Source organism: Protobothrops mucrosquamatus, unplaced genomic scaffold (assembly GCF_001527695.2).
Source record: "Protobothrops mucrosquamatus isolate PMUCROS unplaced genomic scaffold, P.Mucros_1.0 scaffold468, whole genome shotgun sequence".
Classification (NCBI taxonomy): Eukaryota; Metazoa; Chordata; class Lepidosauria; order Squamata; family Viperidae; genus Protobothrops; species Protobothrops mucrosquamatus.
In genome coordinates this window covers 255227-274560 of record NW_015386789.1, presented here as the reverse complement: position 1 = coordinate 274560, position 19334 = coordinate 255227, and the positions used below count along the sequence as shown (strand labels likewise).

The 19334-nt window shown below is 40.0% G+C and overlaps 1 protein-coding gene across 1 annotated transcript; it reads right to left on the bottom strand.

Annotated features, from left to right (window-relative positions):
* Positions 1-1554: 1554 nt before the first annotated feature.
* IL20RB (interleukin 20 receptor subunit beta) lies at positions 1555-19025 on the bottom strand. Its single transcript, XM_015816609.2, has 7 exons — positions 18682-19025; positions 14422-14548; positions 9779-9969; positions 8378-8502; positions 5292-5442; positions 3998-4143; positions 1555-2441 (listed from the first exon to the last, which is right to left on the bottom strand). Exons 1-7 carry the CDS (start codon positions 18737-18739, stop codon positions 2313-2315), a joined length of 927 nt encoding a protein of 308 aa, XP_015672095.1. The 5' UTR covers positions 18740-19025; the 3' UTR covers positions 1555-2312.
* Between the last annotated feature and the right edge of the window lie 309 nt (positions 19026-19334).

Sequence of the window (19334 nt, the reverse complement as noted above, 5' to 3'; positions counted from 1 at the left end):
TAAAAAAGGCACACATCAGTCAAATTTATATTACATTACTATAAGTTGCCATAAATCCATTGTAAATACCAAATGCATACTTAGGGACTATTTTGTATATATTTAAATCAGATCTAACTTTCAAATTATAAATCACATATCTTTTTTTTTTTAATTTTTTTTTTATTTTTCATTTAAAAAACACAAACATAAATCTTTTATCACAATATCAACCAAAGAGAATAAAGCTAAACAAAACATTCACAGACGTGTCCGGTGTACCCCTCCCGCACCACCCTCTTCCACTTACCACTCCTTCCTCCTCTCATTCTACCACCACTCCTCCTTCCTCCCTCTTTCCTACCTCCCTTCCACACTCAACCATCCCATCCTGTGCAGTTGGGGTATCACCGGACACCTCCTTAAAAAAATCCTAAATATAAATCTATAATACAAACCTACCCTTTTCCCCCCTCCCCCCCCATAAATCACATATCTTGATTCTGTTGTATTATTGCAAAACACTGCTATTGAACCAGGCAACAAGGTTCATAGCAATTCTAACATTTCCATTTTCTTAATGACAGACATAACTGACTGACGGGGAAGAAAGATCAACTACAATTTCTAACTCTCCCCCTTCAACCTTCCTTGAAACTTCTGTTAACAGGTTGCCTTTGTTTTTTAATAGATGAAGACTGTTGTTTAATAGCTGCATGACAGACCAAGATTTTCTTGGTGCAGTTTTGTTCCTGCCTGCAGAGCCAGTGACACGAAGTGCTGGGCTGATTAAGATTCTGCCTTCTGTGCACTTGTTAAAGGTACAGGCAGACACGTAAGTGAAAAGTTTAGCAAATCTTAAAAGGATCTTTGGACATCGCCATACAATCTCATTTTGCTAGAATTGTTGGATATATTATGCATAAGTTCAGCTCATGCTAACTCATAAGCTATCTATAAGACAACAGCTGGATTTTCACAATGCAATAGGCCAAAGCTAAACAAACCACATTATGGCTTAGTGTGAAGTGAGGACCAAGCCACTCAACCTATGTGAATTTGCCAGAGCTTAGTTCCCCTCCCAGCCCCATAATTTTGCATTATCTGATGTCTTCCCACATATTTGCAGCCATAAAAAATCTTAGGAGTGATCAAGCTGTAAATACAGATACACGGCAAGAAATGTGACTGTAGTACGGCTGATATATGAAATATACAAAGGTTTACACCAATTCTTAAACCTCCAAGTCTGTGAACTGAATTTAAAATTCACATCTACAGCCACAAAGTAAATAAAAGCTCAGCTCAGTATTTAAAGTATGCATTTAAGCATTTCAGTGCCTGCATTGTTAAAAAGCACACGCAAAGACAAAACTTTTTTTTTTCATTTAAAATCTCTTCCAGGAATAGAAAGCTTCCAAACTTTGAATTCCAGTTCTGCAGTAAGCATTTCAGCTTATGGAAAACAGCCATGAATTTGGCCATTGGAAATAGACAGCTATCTAGGAACCTGGAAAAAGAAGAACTTGCTCCAAAATACAGCCAGCCAGCCATGAGTTAATGAGTTCTGTATTTGATTTTAGAACTCATACATGAAAAAGAGGACCTTATCTAGATGAGCTGATTTGCAGCTATATGTGGAATGACAGTATCACAATGAATCTTTCCAGTAGGTCATAATGCCTAGGAATGATTATGATTGAACCTTTCTTTGAACAATTGATTGAATGGTCCACTAAATCTCAACCCAAATTTCTGAGTTTCAGGCTCTCATTGATGGCCTCTCTGTAGTAGTGGAAATATAGTAGCATCTAGATCACCATTGCTTTCTGAATACTTGAGGACCTGTGGCTAAAGCCCACAAGGATTGTAATAAATAATTACCAAAAGATCCACTTCATGCATTTGCTTTCTTACAGAAGAGTATACTGTACTGCTAAGACAAAATGCTTCCCACCATTTCTCTGTTTTTCCTTGCTTGCAAGCATGATCTGTAAAATTGACTTGTGCCTCTTTCCAATATTAAGCCTTCTAAAGAACCAAAAACAACAACAGAGAAATGGAATCAGCTCAAGGGCCTTACATCCCAAATAGACAGTAATTCAGTAAGTAGTTGTGAAGATGGTCTGCTTTCACCACGCAACCTGTCTACACTTCTCTGTCAAGTAAGGATGAAGAAATCCAGGCTGCTGCAACCTGTTCCTGATACCAAATATATTTTGGTTCCCATCTTTGTGCAATCTGTCCTTCTCAGCAGAAATTGTGTGAAGAGGGGTCAAGAAGGAGAGCAAGACTGCTAATCTCGGTTTGCAATTAGTGTCTTCAGGGTGATATTAAAGAGTTTCATGGATCCAAAAATGAAGCAAAACCTCTTCGGAAGGCAACACTTGCACTGATTCATCACATTTCTCCATATCTTCTCCCCTGTCCTTTAGTATCTTAACAGGTGATGCTGTTAGCTTCTAGAAGAGAAAAGGTAAGCTAAGTGGAGCAGAATACCTAGAAAAAAACATCCTTTTTACGGCAGAAATCAGCTTTACCCACAGAGAAACATTTTAATATAAATACAATGCAATACCACAACTTTCCCCAAGATGTTGTACTTAAGATACATCACACTACGTTTTCCAAAATTCTTAGCTCAGAAGCTGAGAATTCTGTAAATCTTTGTCCAAAGGATTTGGAGAACGCCAACTTGAGCAATACAATATAAATATAAAACTATACATGTTCTGTTCCAAGTGTCTTGCTATTTTGCGTATTTTGCATTCTAAATTTCTATAACTTATCTTTGATGCCTAGCATCAATTGCTCTGTTAATGTAACCACCCACCTTACACCAATCTAAATCCTGTGTTGGCCAAACCAGGTTGGAAACTGATCCAAAGAGATCCCTCAATACCCAACCATCTTGGGAATCCTTTCAGAAGGTGAAAACTCTTGAGTATCAACAGCCTGGACTAGAATGATACAAGTTAGGATGTCTGTTAAATGGGATTTCAGATACATTCTCAGGAAAACACGACAATACAGTATCTTCGTAGAAAAAATGTGGGCTATAAATGCTATTAAAACACTTGGGTTGTTTCCTTGCAGACATTTCATTACCCAAATTAGGTAACCTCATCAGCACTGATGATGTGGCCTAGTTTGGGTAATGAAATATCTGCAAGAAAACAACCAAGTTCAGCGAGTGCAAGGATACCTCAAACTCCTATTAATGCAGAAGAACCTACACTTATAAAGTACACCTTCTCCAGTATAACACTATTAAGTACACATCCAGGTAGCCGGTTTCACAAGTCTTCCTCCAGTTTGTGAGATGACATAATTTGCCTTTTCCTGCCCACTGACTTCTATTACGCCTCCTTAAGAAGGCAGTAAGTAATGCTGTCCTGACAATTTTAATGTGGAGATAAGTTGAAGGAAATAATTGGTGGATTTCCTGCTTGCAGAAAAGATCTCACTCATTGTTCTTCCTAATGAAGGGTGAGGCTGGGCTCAGAACTTGATTGATAGGGGTGGGGGCTTTCCCGCTTTCCTGGGAAACCACTACTCACCAAACAGATCAAGCAGTGCTGTCCCCACTCAACAACCCATGAATGAGTCATAGATTACCTCTTTGTCCAACATTGGTGCCTGATCACACCTGCTGCTCAAGATAAAATGGATATTGAGAGAAGTTGCCGAACGGGATTAGAAGAGAGGGGGTGTGTGTACCCAGATCACAGTGCGAAAAGCAAGAAATAGGAGCTGATCATATTCCATCAACTAGTTGCTGCTGAACTGCTGCTGATCATGCATACAGTGTAGCAAGGTTTGTGTTGGGAGATAGATAGAGGCTACATTTCAACACTGAATGGGAGAAATATGAAATGGAACCGGCTCCACTTTGTGCAGGGAAGTAGATGAAAGCCGTGTCTTGAAGACATGTCCTTAAAAAATAATAGCAAAGTATCTTGGACCTCAGGTAGATGAGCTCAGAAGCACAAATGAAACACCGAGCAGAGCTTCTTACCAAAGTATCTGGAAGGACCTCATCTGGACAGAAGGAATACTGGCAGATCCGACAGGTTTTCCAAGCAAGAAAAGGAAGGACCAAAACAGCCACAAAAAAAGTAACCAGGAAGAGTGGGGCAAAGGTCAACAGTATGGCTTTGGCATCTGGAGGCAAAAGAAAACATCAATATCTCAGTGAAGGCTTTGCACTGAACATGTTTAGAAACAGAGAGGTGGGCAGCATAAAAAATTAATATAAACAAACAGAATAGGTGCATTTTGCAATCAGTGTTCTCAATAGCTTTTAAGCATTCTCCAAATTTTCACCTAAGTAAGTTTCTTCTGCAGATATCTCTTGGACATGTATTATTAGCAAACCTTTCCCAGATCAATTTATCCAATCCAGAATTTCTATCCACTGAAAATTTGTCTGGAGAGCCTCAGAGAGAAAATTTTAGGTCACACAAATAACAGAATCAGTTACTGGGTTAGCAGGGTTATTATAGAGGTCTTCAGGCAGAAGCTGGGCAACTGTTTGCTGAAATGCTCTAGTTGTGAATGTGAATGTCCTAACTTGAAAAGGTAGGACTAGATAACCATGAAAGCCGTGTTCATGTCTATGATTCCATCATTTATTTGAAAGAGCCTATAAACCCCCTTCCCTTTTATACTGTAACTGGCTATGAAAACCCAACCATTATGTTTTGCAAACCAAGATGGATGATTGTTTTATAAATCAAATGTAGTTCAGTAAACCATGATTAAACCATATATAAGCAAATGGACACCCAAGGCCCTAGGGTCTTCCATTTGTTTTTGTGCCTTCTCAAGGGAAACAGGTAGCTGATAAACAACAACAGTATAATATCATTTGAAAGGGTGGCTGCAACACGTTTTGTCTTTTTTTCATTTGAGAAAGTTATTTAGAGGCAATTAAGAGAGGTACTCGTTTTGCCTCTAAGATCCCTCAAAAGGGGGAAAGAGGGCACAATTTGGGGAGCAAGGTGGGGTTTTATGAGGTGCAATGGACTCTTTAAGGTCTTACAAGGCTTAATACTACAACAATTTTACCCTTTAAATTAGCCCCCCCCCTTCAATCCTCTCCGCGATAATTAAATCTTTTGGCTTTGCTCGCTCTGGAGCAGCATTTCTTAACTTTGGCAAATTTAAGAAGTGTGGACTTCAACTTCCAGAATTCCCTAGCACACATCTTAAAGTGGCCAAGGTTGAGAAACTCTGCTCTGGAGAGTCCATGCAGTCAACAGCTTAGCAAAATCTGTGAGTCCCACCCCTTTTATCCACCTTGTTCTCACCTTCTGATTTCACACACTGCACCTCGCTGAAATTGCTGCTCCTGTTGATAGCTTCCACGTAGGTCTGAGCTTTAACACAATATTCAGCTCCAGCCTCCATTGTTTCCAGATGCACAGTGGTGGTGCTTTCTCTCACCACTTTGCGGTAAACCTAGGTGTGCAAAATATGGAATGAAAAACAAATATACGCTGAAGGGAATTTCCACATGTTAGGTGAAACAATCTGCTTAACTAGACTGGTTTGCCCTTCCCGAGATCCCTGTTGCTAAACAAGAAAAACAATCAACAACTGGATGTCAACACTGCTAACATCGGAACCATGACAGTGGTGCTAAAACATTTTTTATAGGCCGCATTTTTCATGCATGGTTTAGGCAGTTGGGTAACCTGAATTTGCCTACAAACTTCTTCACTCCTTGTTCCCGTTCTAAACCTTGAGGTTGAATCTCATACACAAAATACAGATAGTCCTTGACTTATAACCACAATTGAGTCCAACACTTCTGTGGCTAGTTTCTGGTTTAATGTCATGGTTCTGACAGATGAAACTCTTCAAAAGAACTTCGAGGCATTGTTTACCTTAAAGAATCTTTTATTCGAGAAACAAAGTGTTGGCACTACATAGTTGAAACCAGAAACTAAATTCCCCTCCCATGGATACAAAGTAACAAAGTGCAATTCCCTCCTCCAATAAACAGTCATAAATCACATTCCCCAATTAGCTTGAAGCGAGGGCTTTCTCCCCAGCTCTCCACCCGCCAAAACACTATCAGTTCTGGACCCAATGTCCTTGAGTTCTCACAACTAAGTTATTATTGTTATGACTAGCTGGACTCTCATCCCTATTCCCCCCCCCCCCAGCAGCAACTAATTCTAAAAGCAATAGAGAAAAATGGCTGCATTTCCATCTTTTGTCAAAGCAAGAACATCCAATGTTAGTAGCGTGGACATCCACACTAAAATACGAATAAAGAAGGAATCCAACTGGGTTTCCTAAATTAGACCGCAACTTGGGTGTTTGGCAAGGACCCCTTCGTCTAATTTTGATGGCTTTCCCACCCATGAAACCATTTCTTTCTGGTCCAACATTACAAGCAGCACCAAGTAGCTGGTTCTAGTTTCTCTCTAAATCTCCTGATATTCTCCAGACCTGGGATTCTTTCGGACATTGTCAGAAATTAAGACCTGACTCTCTCCTGAGAACCTTATGGCAAATATAGTCAATAGGCCCCAATAAGAAGAAAGCTATGCATCAGAGGCTTCTTTGACCAGGCAGCCAGGTGACTTTGGGTTCTGCAAGTACAGTAAAAAAAGCCTCTTCTTCAATTTCAACTAATAACATAGAATGTTATAAATAACATTTATATTTATGCATTGATGTTTCTCTTTGATGTTTCAGTGGCTTCTAACTCCTTGTGATCTGAAGGATGTCAGTTTGCCAGGATGGTCTATCTGTGCCTGCTTCTGGAGCCCCTATAACCTCCTATTTGTGTCATCAATGTTATTATCTAGTCTTCTATTGTCTTTTTATTGCCTTTGATTTTTCCAAACATCAAGCTCTTCTCTAATGACTCTTGCCTTTGCATCTTATGTCCAAAATATTTAAAATTCAACTTCCTTCTTAATGCTTCCAAGGAGCTGCATGGTTTCACTTTATCTGATGTTTAACTATTTGTACTTCTTGCAGTTCTAAAATACTCTTAACAATTTTCTTCAGTCCCAAATTCAAAGGTGTACATTTTTCCTCAGCCTTTTTGACGATCCAGCTTTCAGAGCCATATATTAGAACTGGGAAAACCATAGCTAACTACACAGATTGTCAGTGTGAGTTTGCTTAATATTAATATTTTTATTCCCATATACAATAAATGGGAAAAGTAATTGCAACAGCACTTAGACTTATATACCGCTTCACAGTGCTTTACAGCCCTCTCTAAACAACTTACAGAGTCAGCACATTGCCCCCAACAATCTGGGTCCTCATTTTTCTGACCTCAGAAGGATGGAAGGCTGAGTCAATCTTGAGCCAGTGAGAATCGAACTGTCAAACTGCTGGCAGCCAGCAGAATTAGCCTACACTACTGCATTCTAACCACTGCGCCACCAGGGCTCTGCAATGGCAGTGGGATTCAAAAGCATGTTTTGATAAAGGTTGCACATAGGTGTAATGATATGTGGGAATGACCTTGGGAGACGGGGGTCAGGGGAGAGATGCTGGCTAGGGAATGGTCAAATAATAGAGGCCATAGCCCGCAACTGCATACAGGTGACTTATGACCACAATCGAACCCAAAATTTATGTTGCTAAGTGAGATATTTGTTAAGTGAGTTTTGCCCCATTTTACAACTTTTCTTGCCACATTTGTTCAGTGAATCATTGCAGTTGTTAAGTTAGTAACAAAGTTGTTAAGTGAATCTGGCTCCCCCATTGACTTTGCTTGTCTGATCGCAAAAAGTGATCACATGACCCCAGGACACTGCAACCATCATAAATATGAGTCAGTTGCCAAGCATCTGAATTTTGATCGCATGACCATGGGGCTGCTGCAATGGTCATAAGTGCGAAAAACGGTCATAAATCACATTTTTCAGTGCCGTTGTAACTTTAAATGGTCACTAAATGACCTGTCATAAATTGAGAACGGGCAGAGAAAGCGGCTCGAAAGGGATTCCTCCACCGCCACTGCTGTAAAGGAGACGGTGAACATTTTGAACTTTCAGACTTTCAAGGTTCTGTTAATGTAGCCTTTCAATAAAATAGAATTAGTTCATCTGGTCGTTTTTCCTGTCTGGTCTACCTGAGAAGGCTGACGATAGGTGAATATGCTCATATTTCCGAACAAGATAGCTGAATTGCCACATGCAGGAACCAAAATGATCCCATGCTTCTGCAGACAATAGTATATGACAGGAAATCACAAAGAAAGGCAGATGAGTCATGGCAGTGCTATTTCCTAAGAGCATTTGGAGTTTCAGCCAAAGCTCAGGATAGCTCAGTGATTCAACCTTGATGAGTAAAGAAATTTTCCTGCCTTTCAATCCATCTAAACAAACAATTGCAAATCAGAAAAAAGATCAGAACTTACGGCAGGTTCTGGGCCCTTCTTCCAGTAAAATATCCAGAAGTCAAAGGCAGGCCCCAGGTGTTCTAGTTCTGCTAGCAAGTGATATCCATCAGTGGTAACAGTCAGCATTGGCGGAATGAGGGATGCTATAAAAAGGAAAAGGGATTCACATATTCAGTAGGTGGAAAAAGGGACGGATGAAGACTGGACAAAAATTGTTCAGAACTGTTGGGTCCAAGAATGGGTTCTTGAGGAAGGACTGAACCACTGTCTCCTTCAGGGGAGGAATGGTTTTGCCACCACATGGACCTGACCATGTGGCTATGACCAACCACGAAGGACATGGATCTAAAAATAGGTGGTCGGATCTTATGTTGGTACACTTTATAGCAGGCATCATCAACTCAACATTGTGAGTCTCAGGGCATCCCCTGGTTTCACAAAATATACCAGTTCCCTATTAAATGAATGTAAGAAATGCTTCAAAATTAATGTCATCTTGCAAGATTACCAAATCTAATGAGATTTGGAGCAGGGCTGGATTCGTTTTGTTTGGGAAGTTACTTAGGTTTTTTTAGATACGAGGCTACTGAACATCTGATGAAATGTATGATCCAGAAAAAGTCCCCATACTCTGGGAAGGGGGGGGGAGGGAATTCAAAGGCAAGAATTTATCAGGAGTAAATCCAGCCCTTCATTAGAGGACACCCCCCAATTTAATGACAGTGTGCTGAATTTTTTTAAAGCAAGATCCTCTATTTCTCCTGACCTATTCCTGATTTTTTGTTAGAAATTCCTTAGTGCTAAAGTGGGGTAGCAGTTGAGTTCTATCATTAGAGCCAGGCAGTTAGCAATCTTGCTTGGACTTGAAATGTTTCCTGGGTTGTTTGAATGTTGTATTTGCCCCCAGGTCCCTTCTGCAGTAATAAATAATCTGTTACTTGTGCTCTGGTTCTAACTAGACAAGATAACTGCAATGGCACTTGATGCTGAATGGATGTAGCAACGTGTGGCCCACAAGACTTGCGGAATTCCTCCCTATATGGTCAATATTAGTCCTTTCCTCTTTCCACTGAGTAAACTGACTCTTAAAATGCATTATTTCAGCTGCCTTTTCCTTAAATAGAGTCCTTACTCTGTTATGCTGACTTATCTTTTCTGATTAATTGTTCCCAAGCACTCTCCTGAATCCGAATGTGAACGGTGGCTTAAAAAGCTTAGTTCCCACTGAGGAAGATTGAATCATAACCTTAATACAATTTTAAGGCCTCAATTCCAGTCAGAAAAGCTGCTACAAAATCCTGCCCCACCCAATGCAGCTGCTTTAAATCGTTGCTGGGCCTGATATCAACAAAACAAAGATCAAGACTGGGCTCATCCAGACAGGTGCTGGGTTGTGAGATTTCCTAACAGGGGACTTACTTGTGACACGATTGAAGAAGCCATTGAGTGTGGCCCAGAGGGAGGCCTCTGTCCCCATAGATGCTCTAACACGTAGATTATACGGCACAGTAGCCGATATGTCTTCTGTGATATCACACTGAGTAACGCTAACATCTGTGCATTCTGCAATGGGAATCCAGCTGTCATTGGCATAGTCTCTCTCATATTCTCTAGATATAGTTAGGAAAAAAACAAAGTCAGCTTCTATGCAGAGAACAAAGGACCTTCTTCACATTGCCTCAAAAAAATGTCACTTGATTCGGTGGCATATAAATATAATAAATAAAATAGCAAGGGCCAGCTCATAAGCAACATCATTTCCTTGGTAGCCTGCCTAAAATTTGTAACTGCAATGCAGCTCTGAGATTAGGTATCCCTGGATGTTTGTACAAAAATTCATAAATGGACACATCAATTAATGAGTGGCTCATGTGCAGCCAACCAAAGAGATTTGATTCTAAATCGTTAATCCTTTAACAATCTTTAGGCTGTTAGAATATCTAATCTCTAGTAGGCAAAGGTGGCTTATAGTACGCTGAAAATAAGTATAGTACCGTAACTCATTTCTGAGCCTAAGGATAGAGCTTTCAGCCTCTCTCTTGTAACTGGCTCAAAGTTGGTGGATCTAATAGAAGAAAAAAAACTCATGGCACTCCAGATGTTTTTTTTTAAAACTTACAACAGTTTGTTTACTGACCATTCAAAGTTACAACGGCACTGAAAAAAGTGACATATGATTATTTTTCACACTTACGACCATTTTAGCATCCCCGGTCACATGATCAAAATTCAGGACACTTGGCAACTGACTCATGCTTATGACCGTTGCAGTGTCCCAGGGTCATGTGACCCCCTTTTGCGACCTTCTGACAAACAATGTCAATGGGGCAGCCAGATTCACTTAACAACCTTGTTACTAAGTTAACAGTTGCAGTGATTCACTGAACAACTATGGCAAGAAAAGTTGTAAAATGGGGCAAAACTCACTTAACAAATGTCTTACTTAATAACAGAAATGTTGAGCTCAATTGTGTTTGAGGACTATCTGTATGTGTTTACTTCTGAACCACAATCCACTTGGTGTGGAGTCGGGCAGCATACAAATTTAACAAATAAATAAATACAGCTGAATTACAATTCCAAATTTCCTCACTATTGGTTAATGCTACCTAGAGCTATTGGAAACATTCATTTTACTACATCTGGAAGACCACAAGATTTGTACCCTTCAGCTAAAAATTTTATTATTACTCTTGTTATTATTAGCCTAAAGCAGTGGTGGCGAACCTATGGCACGCGTACCAGAGGCGGCACTCAGAGCCCTCTCTGTGGGCACGCATGCTGTGTCCCGGAGATGGCGAGGGACTGGCCCCCGCTGCCCTGGCCCCGCCTATCCAGTCTGCCATGACCACCGGGTGCCACCCGCCTGGCACCCGGGTGATAAATAAGTGGGTTTGGGGTTGCAGTTTGGGCATTGGGTCTCTAAATGTTTCGCCATCACTGGCCTAAAATATAATCCATAGATATACTCAGTCTACCCAAGGTAGATGAGTCCTAAATTGCATTAAGTTACAGATCATGATAATTCTCAAAAACCAGATTCTCACACACTAAGCTAATGTTAAATTATGTAAAGAGCCAGTTTGCCCTTGTGGTTAAGGCACCAGGCTAGAAAGTGGGAGACTGAGAGTTCTAGTCCTGCCTTAGCCATGAAAGTCAGCTGAGTGACCTTGGGCCAGTCATTCTCAGCCCAACTCACTTCATGGTAGTTGTGGCTAAAATAGGAGAAAGGAAGTAGGTTGGATATGTTCACCACCCTGAGTTATTTGTAAAAAATAGCAGCGAGATATAGATAAATAAATAAATGAAATGTCACTTTAGCATAATGTGTGTTTATGTATAACAATGTATGTTCGTATCAGTCTTTCTAAATTTGCCTCTTTTTTCTAAATTTGCTTCTCATCCTCTTCCTCTTCTCTTCCTATGTATTTTCCCAGTTTTCGGGCTATGATTTATTTATTTATTTATTTGTAAAATTTACTGGCCATCCATCTTACCACAGGGATGACTCTGGGCGGCTTATCATCTTAAAAAGATAAAAACTATACAAAACCTAAAAGACATAAATAAAATACTGTAAAGATCCAATTTCTGAGGCCAAAATTAAAAGATGGGGCGGGACGGAGTAGGATGAGAAAATGGGGGAGAAGATTATTAATCTATCAAACATCCCCAATGTAAAACCTTTCCATTGGAGCCCCCAGGCTAACTGGCAGAGCCAGGTCTTCAGGCTCTTATGGAAGGTCAGGAGGGTTGAAGCCTCCTGACATGTTCCAGGACGAGATGTTCCAAGGGCAGGCACAACGGCAGAGAAGGCTCTTCCCGCAACATGTCTCCTCTGCTAGTACAATGGGGTTGGCCAACCCAATGGGGTGAGATGGTCCCTCGAGTAATTTGGACCCATGCCATGAAGGGCTTAGATGTCTGAGATGTTAAAATTCAAAAGAGAATTCATTTTGCCCTAAAGATGTTATTGACAAAAATCTCAACCACCCACCCTCTTTGCCCTGAAGCAGAGAAGAGCTGTTTACTGTTGAGGATATAGCAACATGCCTTCAAGTATGAGAACAAAGCTCATTGCACTGGATGGCCCAGAGAACCTCCTAAAGATGATAATCTATCTGGGCTTTCACCTGTCCCATGGTCGCAGTGCTTATTCATGTCACAGAGAAAGGAGAACTTAAAGATTGTAGTTGAATCTCTCTTCTGGATAAAAGCATTTCTTCCACCCCAACCAGCAGCCACACATCTGCATTACAATGTGATGAAGCCCAAAGGCACGAAAACCTGGCAGGGGATACTAGTCCAACCACCCATGTGTTAATTTGTTGCAATACTATTGCATGCCTAGCTTGCCTATACATGCAACAGAATGCCATGGCAAAGCTTTAAGGCGGGAAAAGAAATTCCATCACTCCAAACAGCAGATAGAACATTCAAAATGCTATTCTTAAATTCCTTGGGAGTAGAAAACAAGATTAGTAGACAAGGATCTGGTTTAGAATTTTCTCCCAATATGGATGGAAACTAATCAAGCAGAGAAGCAACCTAGAACTAAAGAGAAATTTCAAGGCAATTAGAACAATTAATCAGTGGAACGACTTGCCTCCAGAAGTTCTAAGTGTTCCATCATTGGAGGCTTTCAAGAGACTGGACAACCATTTGTCTGAAATAGTATAGGGTTTCTTGCTTGAGCAGGGGGTTGGACTAGAAGACCTCCAAGGTCCCTTCCAACCTTGTTATTCTGTAGAATTTTCTCCCAATGTTTTTCTAATTGGTTTGTTAAGGGGTAAAAGAAAAGGATATCACTCTCCAGTAGTCTAAAATGATAGTCTACTGTTTTAGGAGATTTTTCCATCTTATATTCCTGCATTTGTACCCTGATTAGGAGGAATTTTGAAGGAGCTCAACTTTTGGAACAAGTCAACCCATCCTCCACACACATACTATAAGATACTTCTAATCTTGTGTAAAAATTTGCCTTGTCGTTTCTAAGAAGCTTTCTTTGGTCAAAAAGAAACCTATTTTTCTACCTAATTGTTAGGGTGTTGGAGAACGTCTTTCACATTTCTCTCAGTGGACTTTTCTGAACTTATTGCACGGGTGGACATGACAGAGGATGCCACTGCTGGTTTTGTGGCTGTGTTAACACATTTTTCCTTCTTTCCTAGCTGCCTGTCCTTCCTACACCAGAAATGCCTAGTGGAAAAAGTTATCTCACCCTGATAGCCTTTCTAGTAACAGGGCCTGCTGAATCAGATTAAAGGCTTAACCAATCAATGTTTTTCCCAAACAATGGTCAGTTCAATAATTATGAAAAAGTAAAGTAGTACATAAAAACTGGAGTCTAAGACTTCTTAAAACTATAAATAGAAGACAAAATTAAGGTCAGCATTATGTGGTCAAGGGGCAACATGGGATTGCCAAACCATTTGGGTATTGTAACTATCAACAAAGAAAGAACCTTAGCTTATCTTCCTTTTTTAAAAAAAATGGTGGCCCTCAACCACATTTCATGGAACCAAATTTCATTAAATTGGCACCATGTGAGGCATTTCCTTTTATTTCTCTTGAACATCCCATTAGGCAACCATCTACTATGAATACAGGAAGAAATGGAGAACAATTCACCCTGTTCATGTTCTTCATAGCATACGTAACTTCATAAACCTCTGTGGTATCTCCTCATTATTATTTTACTATTATATTGAGTATAGCAAAAAAGTATAGCTTTCCTTCATCTTGTAATCTGGATTTGTGGGACTGTTACTTCTACTACTTGCAGCTGGTGTATCAGTTGTACCTTAGTCCAACATATTTTGTTGGTATAAGTCAGGGGTTTTCAAACTTGGCTCTTTTATGACTAGTGGACTTCAACTCCCAGAATTCCTCAGTCAGGCACACTGGCTAAGGAATTCTGGGAGTTTAAGTCCACAAGTCATAAAAGGGCCAAGTTTGAAGACCCCTGGTATAAGTTGAAAATGTCTAGCCACACATATTTAGCATCAGTCATGCTGAGATTTCTTTAGACAATCAGTACTCAAGATGAGCTAAGAACTTACCCTTGAAATTCGACTGAGTATTTTACAACCTCGCCAGGCGCAATCTCCGCAACTGGACTCCAAATCAGAAAGTGCTTCATATTGGTGGACAGAATAGTAATATTCTGGGGAGGTGCTAGTAAGGCAGCTTTATGTAGGGATCATCAAAATGACATATAAAGAGAGAAAACCAGAAATTATCTCACAGATTAGAGACACTGAGGTTATTATTAGGATATCACACCAGATCCTTTATTACTGAATAATCAATTACTAGATGTCGGTGTACAGGTAGACCTTGACTTACGACCACAATTAAGCCCAAGATTTATGTTGTTAAGTGAGACAGTTGTTAAGTGAATTTTGCCCCACTTTACGACTTCCCTTGCCACAGTTGTTAAGCGAATCACTGCAGTTAAGTTAATTACACGGTTTTTAAGTGAATTTGGCTTCCCCATTGACTTTGCTTGTCAGAAGGTCGCCAAAGGGGATTCAAACCATCCAAGCATCCAAATTTTAATCATGTGAGCATGGGGATGCTGCAATGGTCGTAAGTGTGAAAAACAATCATGTCACTTTTTTCAGTGCCGTTGTAATTTCAAATGGTCACTAAAACGGTTTTAAGTTGAGAATTACCTGTAATTATTATCACTAACTGCTCAGAGAGTTTATTAGTTAAGCTTAAAGACTATGCTGACTTAGCTAGAAGTAAGAACATGGGACTCAGTGGAATTTATTTCTTAGCAGATATACCCCAAATTGTGCTTTTAATAGAACTTGAACTGAATGGCATGTAATTTAGTATTTGTTTTACAAGATGCAGGTTAGAAAAAGTCTTATCAGATATTTAATATTTTACAAGATGCAGGTTAGAAAAAGAGTCTTATCAGATCTTGTACATTACTTAAGAATGGGGAAGCCTTTGCGTCAATTCACTTTTGTTTAAACTTATAAATATGTTTTTGTCCATAGTTCAAATATCTTCCTTCAAGGTGTCAGAATTTTACATTTTCCCAGCACACATTTTATGTGCTCCTGTGTATAGAGATGCATCCCTTTTACATTCACTTAAGATGGCAGTTCAGTAACCTATCAGTGTATTCTTTTAAAGTCAGCGACTATATTCAAACATTGTATTAAACCATAATTTATGCAGTGTAAGTACAGATTGTTTATATCCTTCATCCTGCCTTAGCCAAATAGAATGAGGTTGCAAATGTGTATCGTAGTTTGCCCCCAAAGATTCTTAGTGTTTGTGATTAGTGCTAATCACTGCTAAGATTCTGTTATAGAAGTAGAATATCTAAGTTGCCAACATTTGCATGACCACTTGATAGCGCCAAAGTACTTTCAGGGCCTCTTTGCTGCCACCTATTGACTGAGCACATAGTTGTAGTCCACATATGCCAGCCCTGCTGATGGCGATCCCTACCCTGCTCTCCATAATGATGACCACCTCCTAGCCATTTCCAACTGCAACAACAACAGAGGATCCATATTTGCAAAACATTCACATATGCCATCCAATTTATAAATTACATTTCTCAACTTTCTTTGGAGAAAAGCAGGTCTCTGGTGCAGAAATAACCCAAATAGATAATGAGCAACTGATTAATTCACAAGTTCTGAACATTTCAGTCCCAACACAATTCAAGGACAATAATTTGGGGTGGGTAATCCTATAGTCTAACTGTCTGTGTATCTGAATCTATGAGTGAACATTTTATTTATTTAAGGTGCTTAACCAGGACATAGGAAATTACCTTATTGAAACCATTTATTTATTGTTCTTATTCAGGCCATAGGAAATTTCCCCCTTTAAACCCTTTATTTTTCTTTCTTTCTTTGTTTATTTATGATTCTTATCCAGGACATAGGAAATTACCTCACTCAAACCCAATCTAGATTGATAATATAATCTATCTATGCTAATGCTGGCAACTCTATGAATAATCTGAAATATTCTAACCCTGAAGCATAAAAGCAAAAGAATATACCTTACATAGAATCAAACACTGGCTAGGCCCAGTTTCTCTCAATCTTCAAAAGTGTATTTCCTAGCCATAGCAAAAACATCTTTGCACAGGTTCACGTTATGCTTCCTCCTCAACCAATAGACCCTTCAGATGGTTTTCATGCCTTGGTCCCCTTGCAAGTGGACTACTACAATGCACTCTACATGCACTCTACCACTCAAGACCATCCAGAAGCTACAGTAGATTCATGAATGGAATAGCAAGAGCACATTTTGCTCTGCCCAAGTGTCATTATTGCTATACAAGCTGCATTATTGGCCATTTGGCTTCTGAGTGCAATTCAAGATCCTGGTTGTCACCTATAAAGCCCTTCATAGTATAAGTCATGGTTAACTATGGGACTACCTGTCTCCAAGTTTATGCCCATCTGGGATGTTTGGACAAAATGACCATGTTTCAGGTCCACTCAGTTAAACGTTGTCAGAATAGCAATAATCTCACTTCTGTATTTGTGATGGAATGAAGCCTTTTTCACTATATTTGTGGGTAGCAGGATATTCTCATTTAGGAGACTAGAAGTCACCGACCAGGTTGGCCTGAAAAATGGAGGATTGATTTCAGAAGCGAATTGTTCCCAGCCATAGCCATGCATGCCAAAGATCCAGACAAGGGGTCTTCAAACTTGGCCCTTTTATGACCTGCGGACTTCAACTCCCAGAATTCCTCAGCCAGCATGCCTGGCTGAGGAATTCTGGGAGTTGAAGTCCACAAGTCATAAAAGGGCCAAGTTTGAAGACCTCTGATCCAGACTGTCCCTAGTATCAGGTAGAAATAGATGGGTGTCAGAGGCAGCACAATTCATAAAAGAGCAACACAATGCTATTTGCAGTTTCTGATTGTCGATATTCTTCTTACTGCCAAGAATGTCTTAGTGTCTACAGGTAGTCCTTGATTTATGACCATAATTGGGACTAGTATTTCCATTGCTCAGAAAGATGGTTGTTAAGTGAGTCACACCTGCTTTTACAACCTTTTTTGCCATGGTTGTTAAATGAATCGCTGCGATTTCTATGAATCATGTAGGTTAGGGCTAGCATTATTTATTTATTTATTAAATTTCCTTATCACCCATCTCCCCTATAAGGTGACTCTGGGTGACATATAGATTATAAAGGACAAAGGGAAAAATAATTGAAATAAAGAAATTAAAATTTTAAAACTGTACAAAAACCAGGATTCGGACGGCACAGGGATGAATTACCCTGTCAACTACCTCCAGTGGTGAGTGCCCCCCTCAGGGTCAAGCAGCAAAGCCAAGTTTTAATACCTTCCAGAAAACCAAAAGGATGGAAGCAGTTCTCACCTCCAATGGTAGAGTGTTCCACAGGAACGGGGCCATAATGGACGCTGCAACCATTGTATATACATGCCAGTTGCCAAACGCTCAAATTTTGATCATGTGATCATGGGGATGGCACAATAGTCATTAGTGCAAGGACTAGTTGTAAGTCATTTTTTTTCAATGCTTTTGTAACTTTGAAAAGTCGCTAAACAAATGGTTCTAAGTCAGACGCTGGGCAGCCTTGGGCTGACGCTTCCAGACTGAATCCAACATCAAACACTATACACAAGCTGAAAGATAATTTTCCCTAATCCCATTGTATCCTCTGTTTCCTGCCTTAAAATCACAATTGACCCATAGTTCTAAGGTATTCCACTTCTTCCCACAACCGATAACACAGGAAATGACATTACGGTACAAATATTATTCTCAGCCTGTGTTACGATATACATGAAGGCTAAGTCTTATGATTTTGTCCTTAGCTGTTGGCAGACTAGTCTAGATTTAAACATACCTAGCATAAATCTGCTAAAATTAATACAGTGCATATTCATCATTCTATCAATTTATCATGTTATTCTGTTCTTTTTTTACCAATGCCCAAATGTCAATTCTATTTGAGGGACAGGTAGAAATACCTGTTTCTAAATATTAAGAGATTCACAGTTTTACACATTAATGTTGTCCAAAGAGCTTCATATTACAAACAACAAAACTATTTTCCTCATCCCTAAATCCGGTTGCTGGAAAAAACATATCTGGTTAAGAAAGCTGGATTGGCATTGCCTATTCTTTGTATCCGGTTTCTCCTGAACTGCGCTACTAAGGATCTGTTGAACTTCCGCAACTCTGTTCAAAAATAACTCTGACTTCTTTTGCTCTAATTCCACACTCCTAAAAATATTACTTCATTCATTCACTTTGCTTTAAGGGCCTGCCTGAATTGGGGTTATCACTACATACCTGAAGTGAAAAATGGCATCCAAATAAAGCAGATCATCAAGAGGAAGCATATGGCCATTTCCTTGCGGTTTAGGGACCTTGCCAAGGTATAACCAGATCCGGCATTTTCCGCTCCTGCCTCAGGAGTAACTCCATACTCAAAAAAGGTTGCTTGATGTTGAATGCACCGCCTCCTTTGTCGACCCCATGGGGTATCAAGTGCTACCGTCTGTATCTAGGCAGTGTCGATGGCTGCCGTGGCTCCTTTTCCATATTCATCTGCATTGCTTGGAAAGGTGTGGCTAGAGTTTGGGTTCAATAATAGGTTTGGGCAACTCCATTCTGGTATTTTCCTACAGGTTATGCAACTGACCTCGTGAGAGGGAGGGAAGAGAACATTTGGCAGTTGCCTGTTGATGGTGCAATCAACAACCTGGGGGGAAACTGACTTTAAGAGTGACTGAGTTTCTCCAGATTCCGGAGTGGAAGTTTTTATTTCCAAGGGTGTTGGGAAATCCCAACCCTTTTATGTTTTTGCTCTGCTTTACCCACTGACAGTCTCAGTTACGTCTATGGCAAGTGCCCAACATAAGGCCCACGCCCTTTTCCTAATCTTATATATGTTTCTGACTGTTTCGTCATCCTTCCCATGATACCCTAATGGCAGGTTTAGG

Coding starts and splice junctions, on each gene's coding strand:
- IL20RB (XM_015816609.2), bottom strand. CDS start 18,739: ATGGCCATATGCTTCCTCTTGATGATCTGCTTTATTTGGATGCCATTT. Junction 9,970..14,421: donor TACTCAGTCGAATTTCAAGG/GTAAGTTCTTAG, acceptor AACTATATCTAG/AGAATATGAGAGAGACTATG. Junction 4,144..5,291: donor GCAGTGTGTGAAATCAGAAG/GTGAGAACAAGG, acceptor TTTTGCCTCCAG/ATGCCAAAGCCATACTGTTG.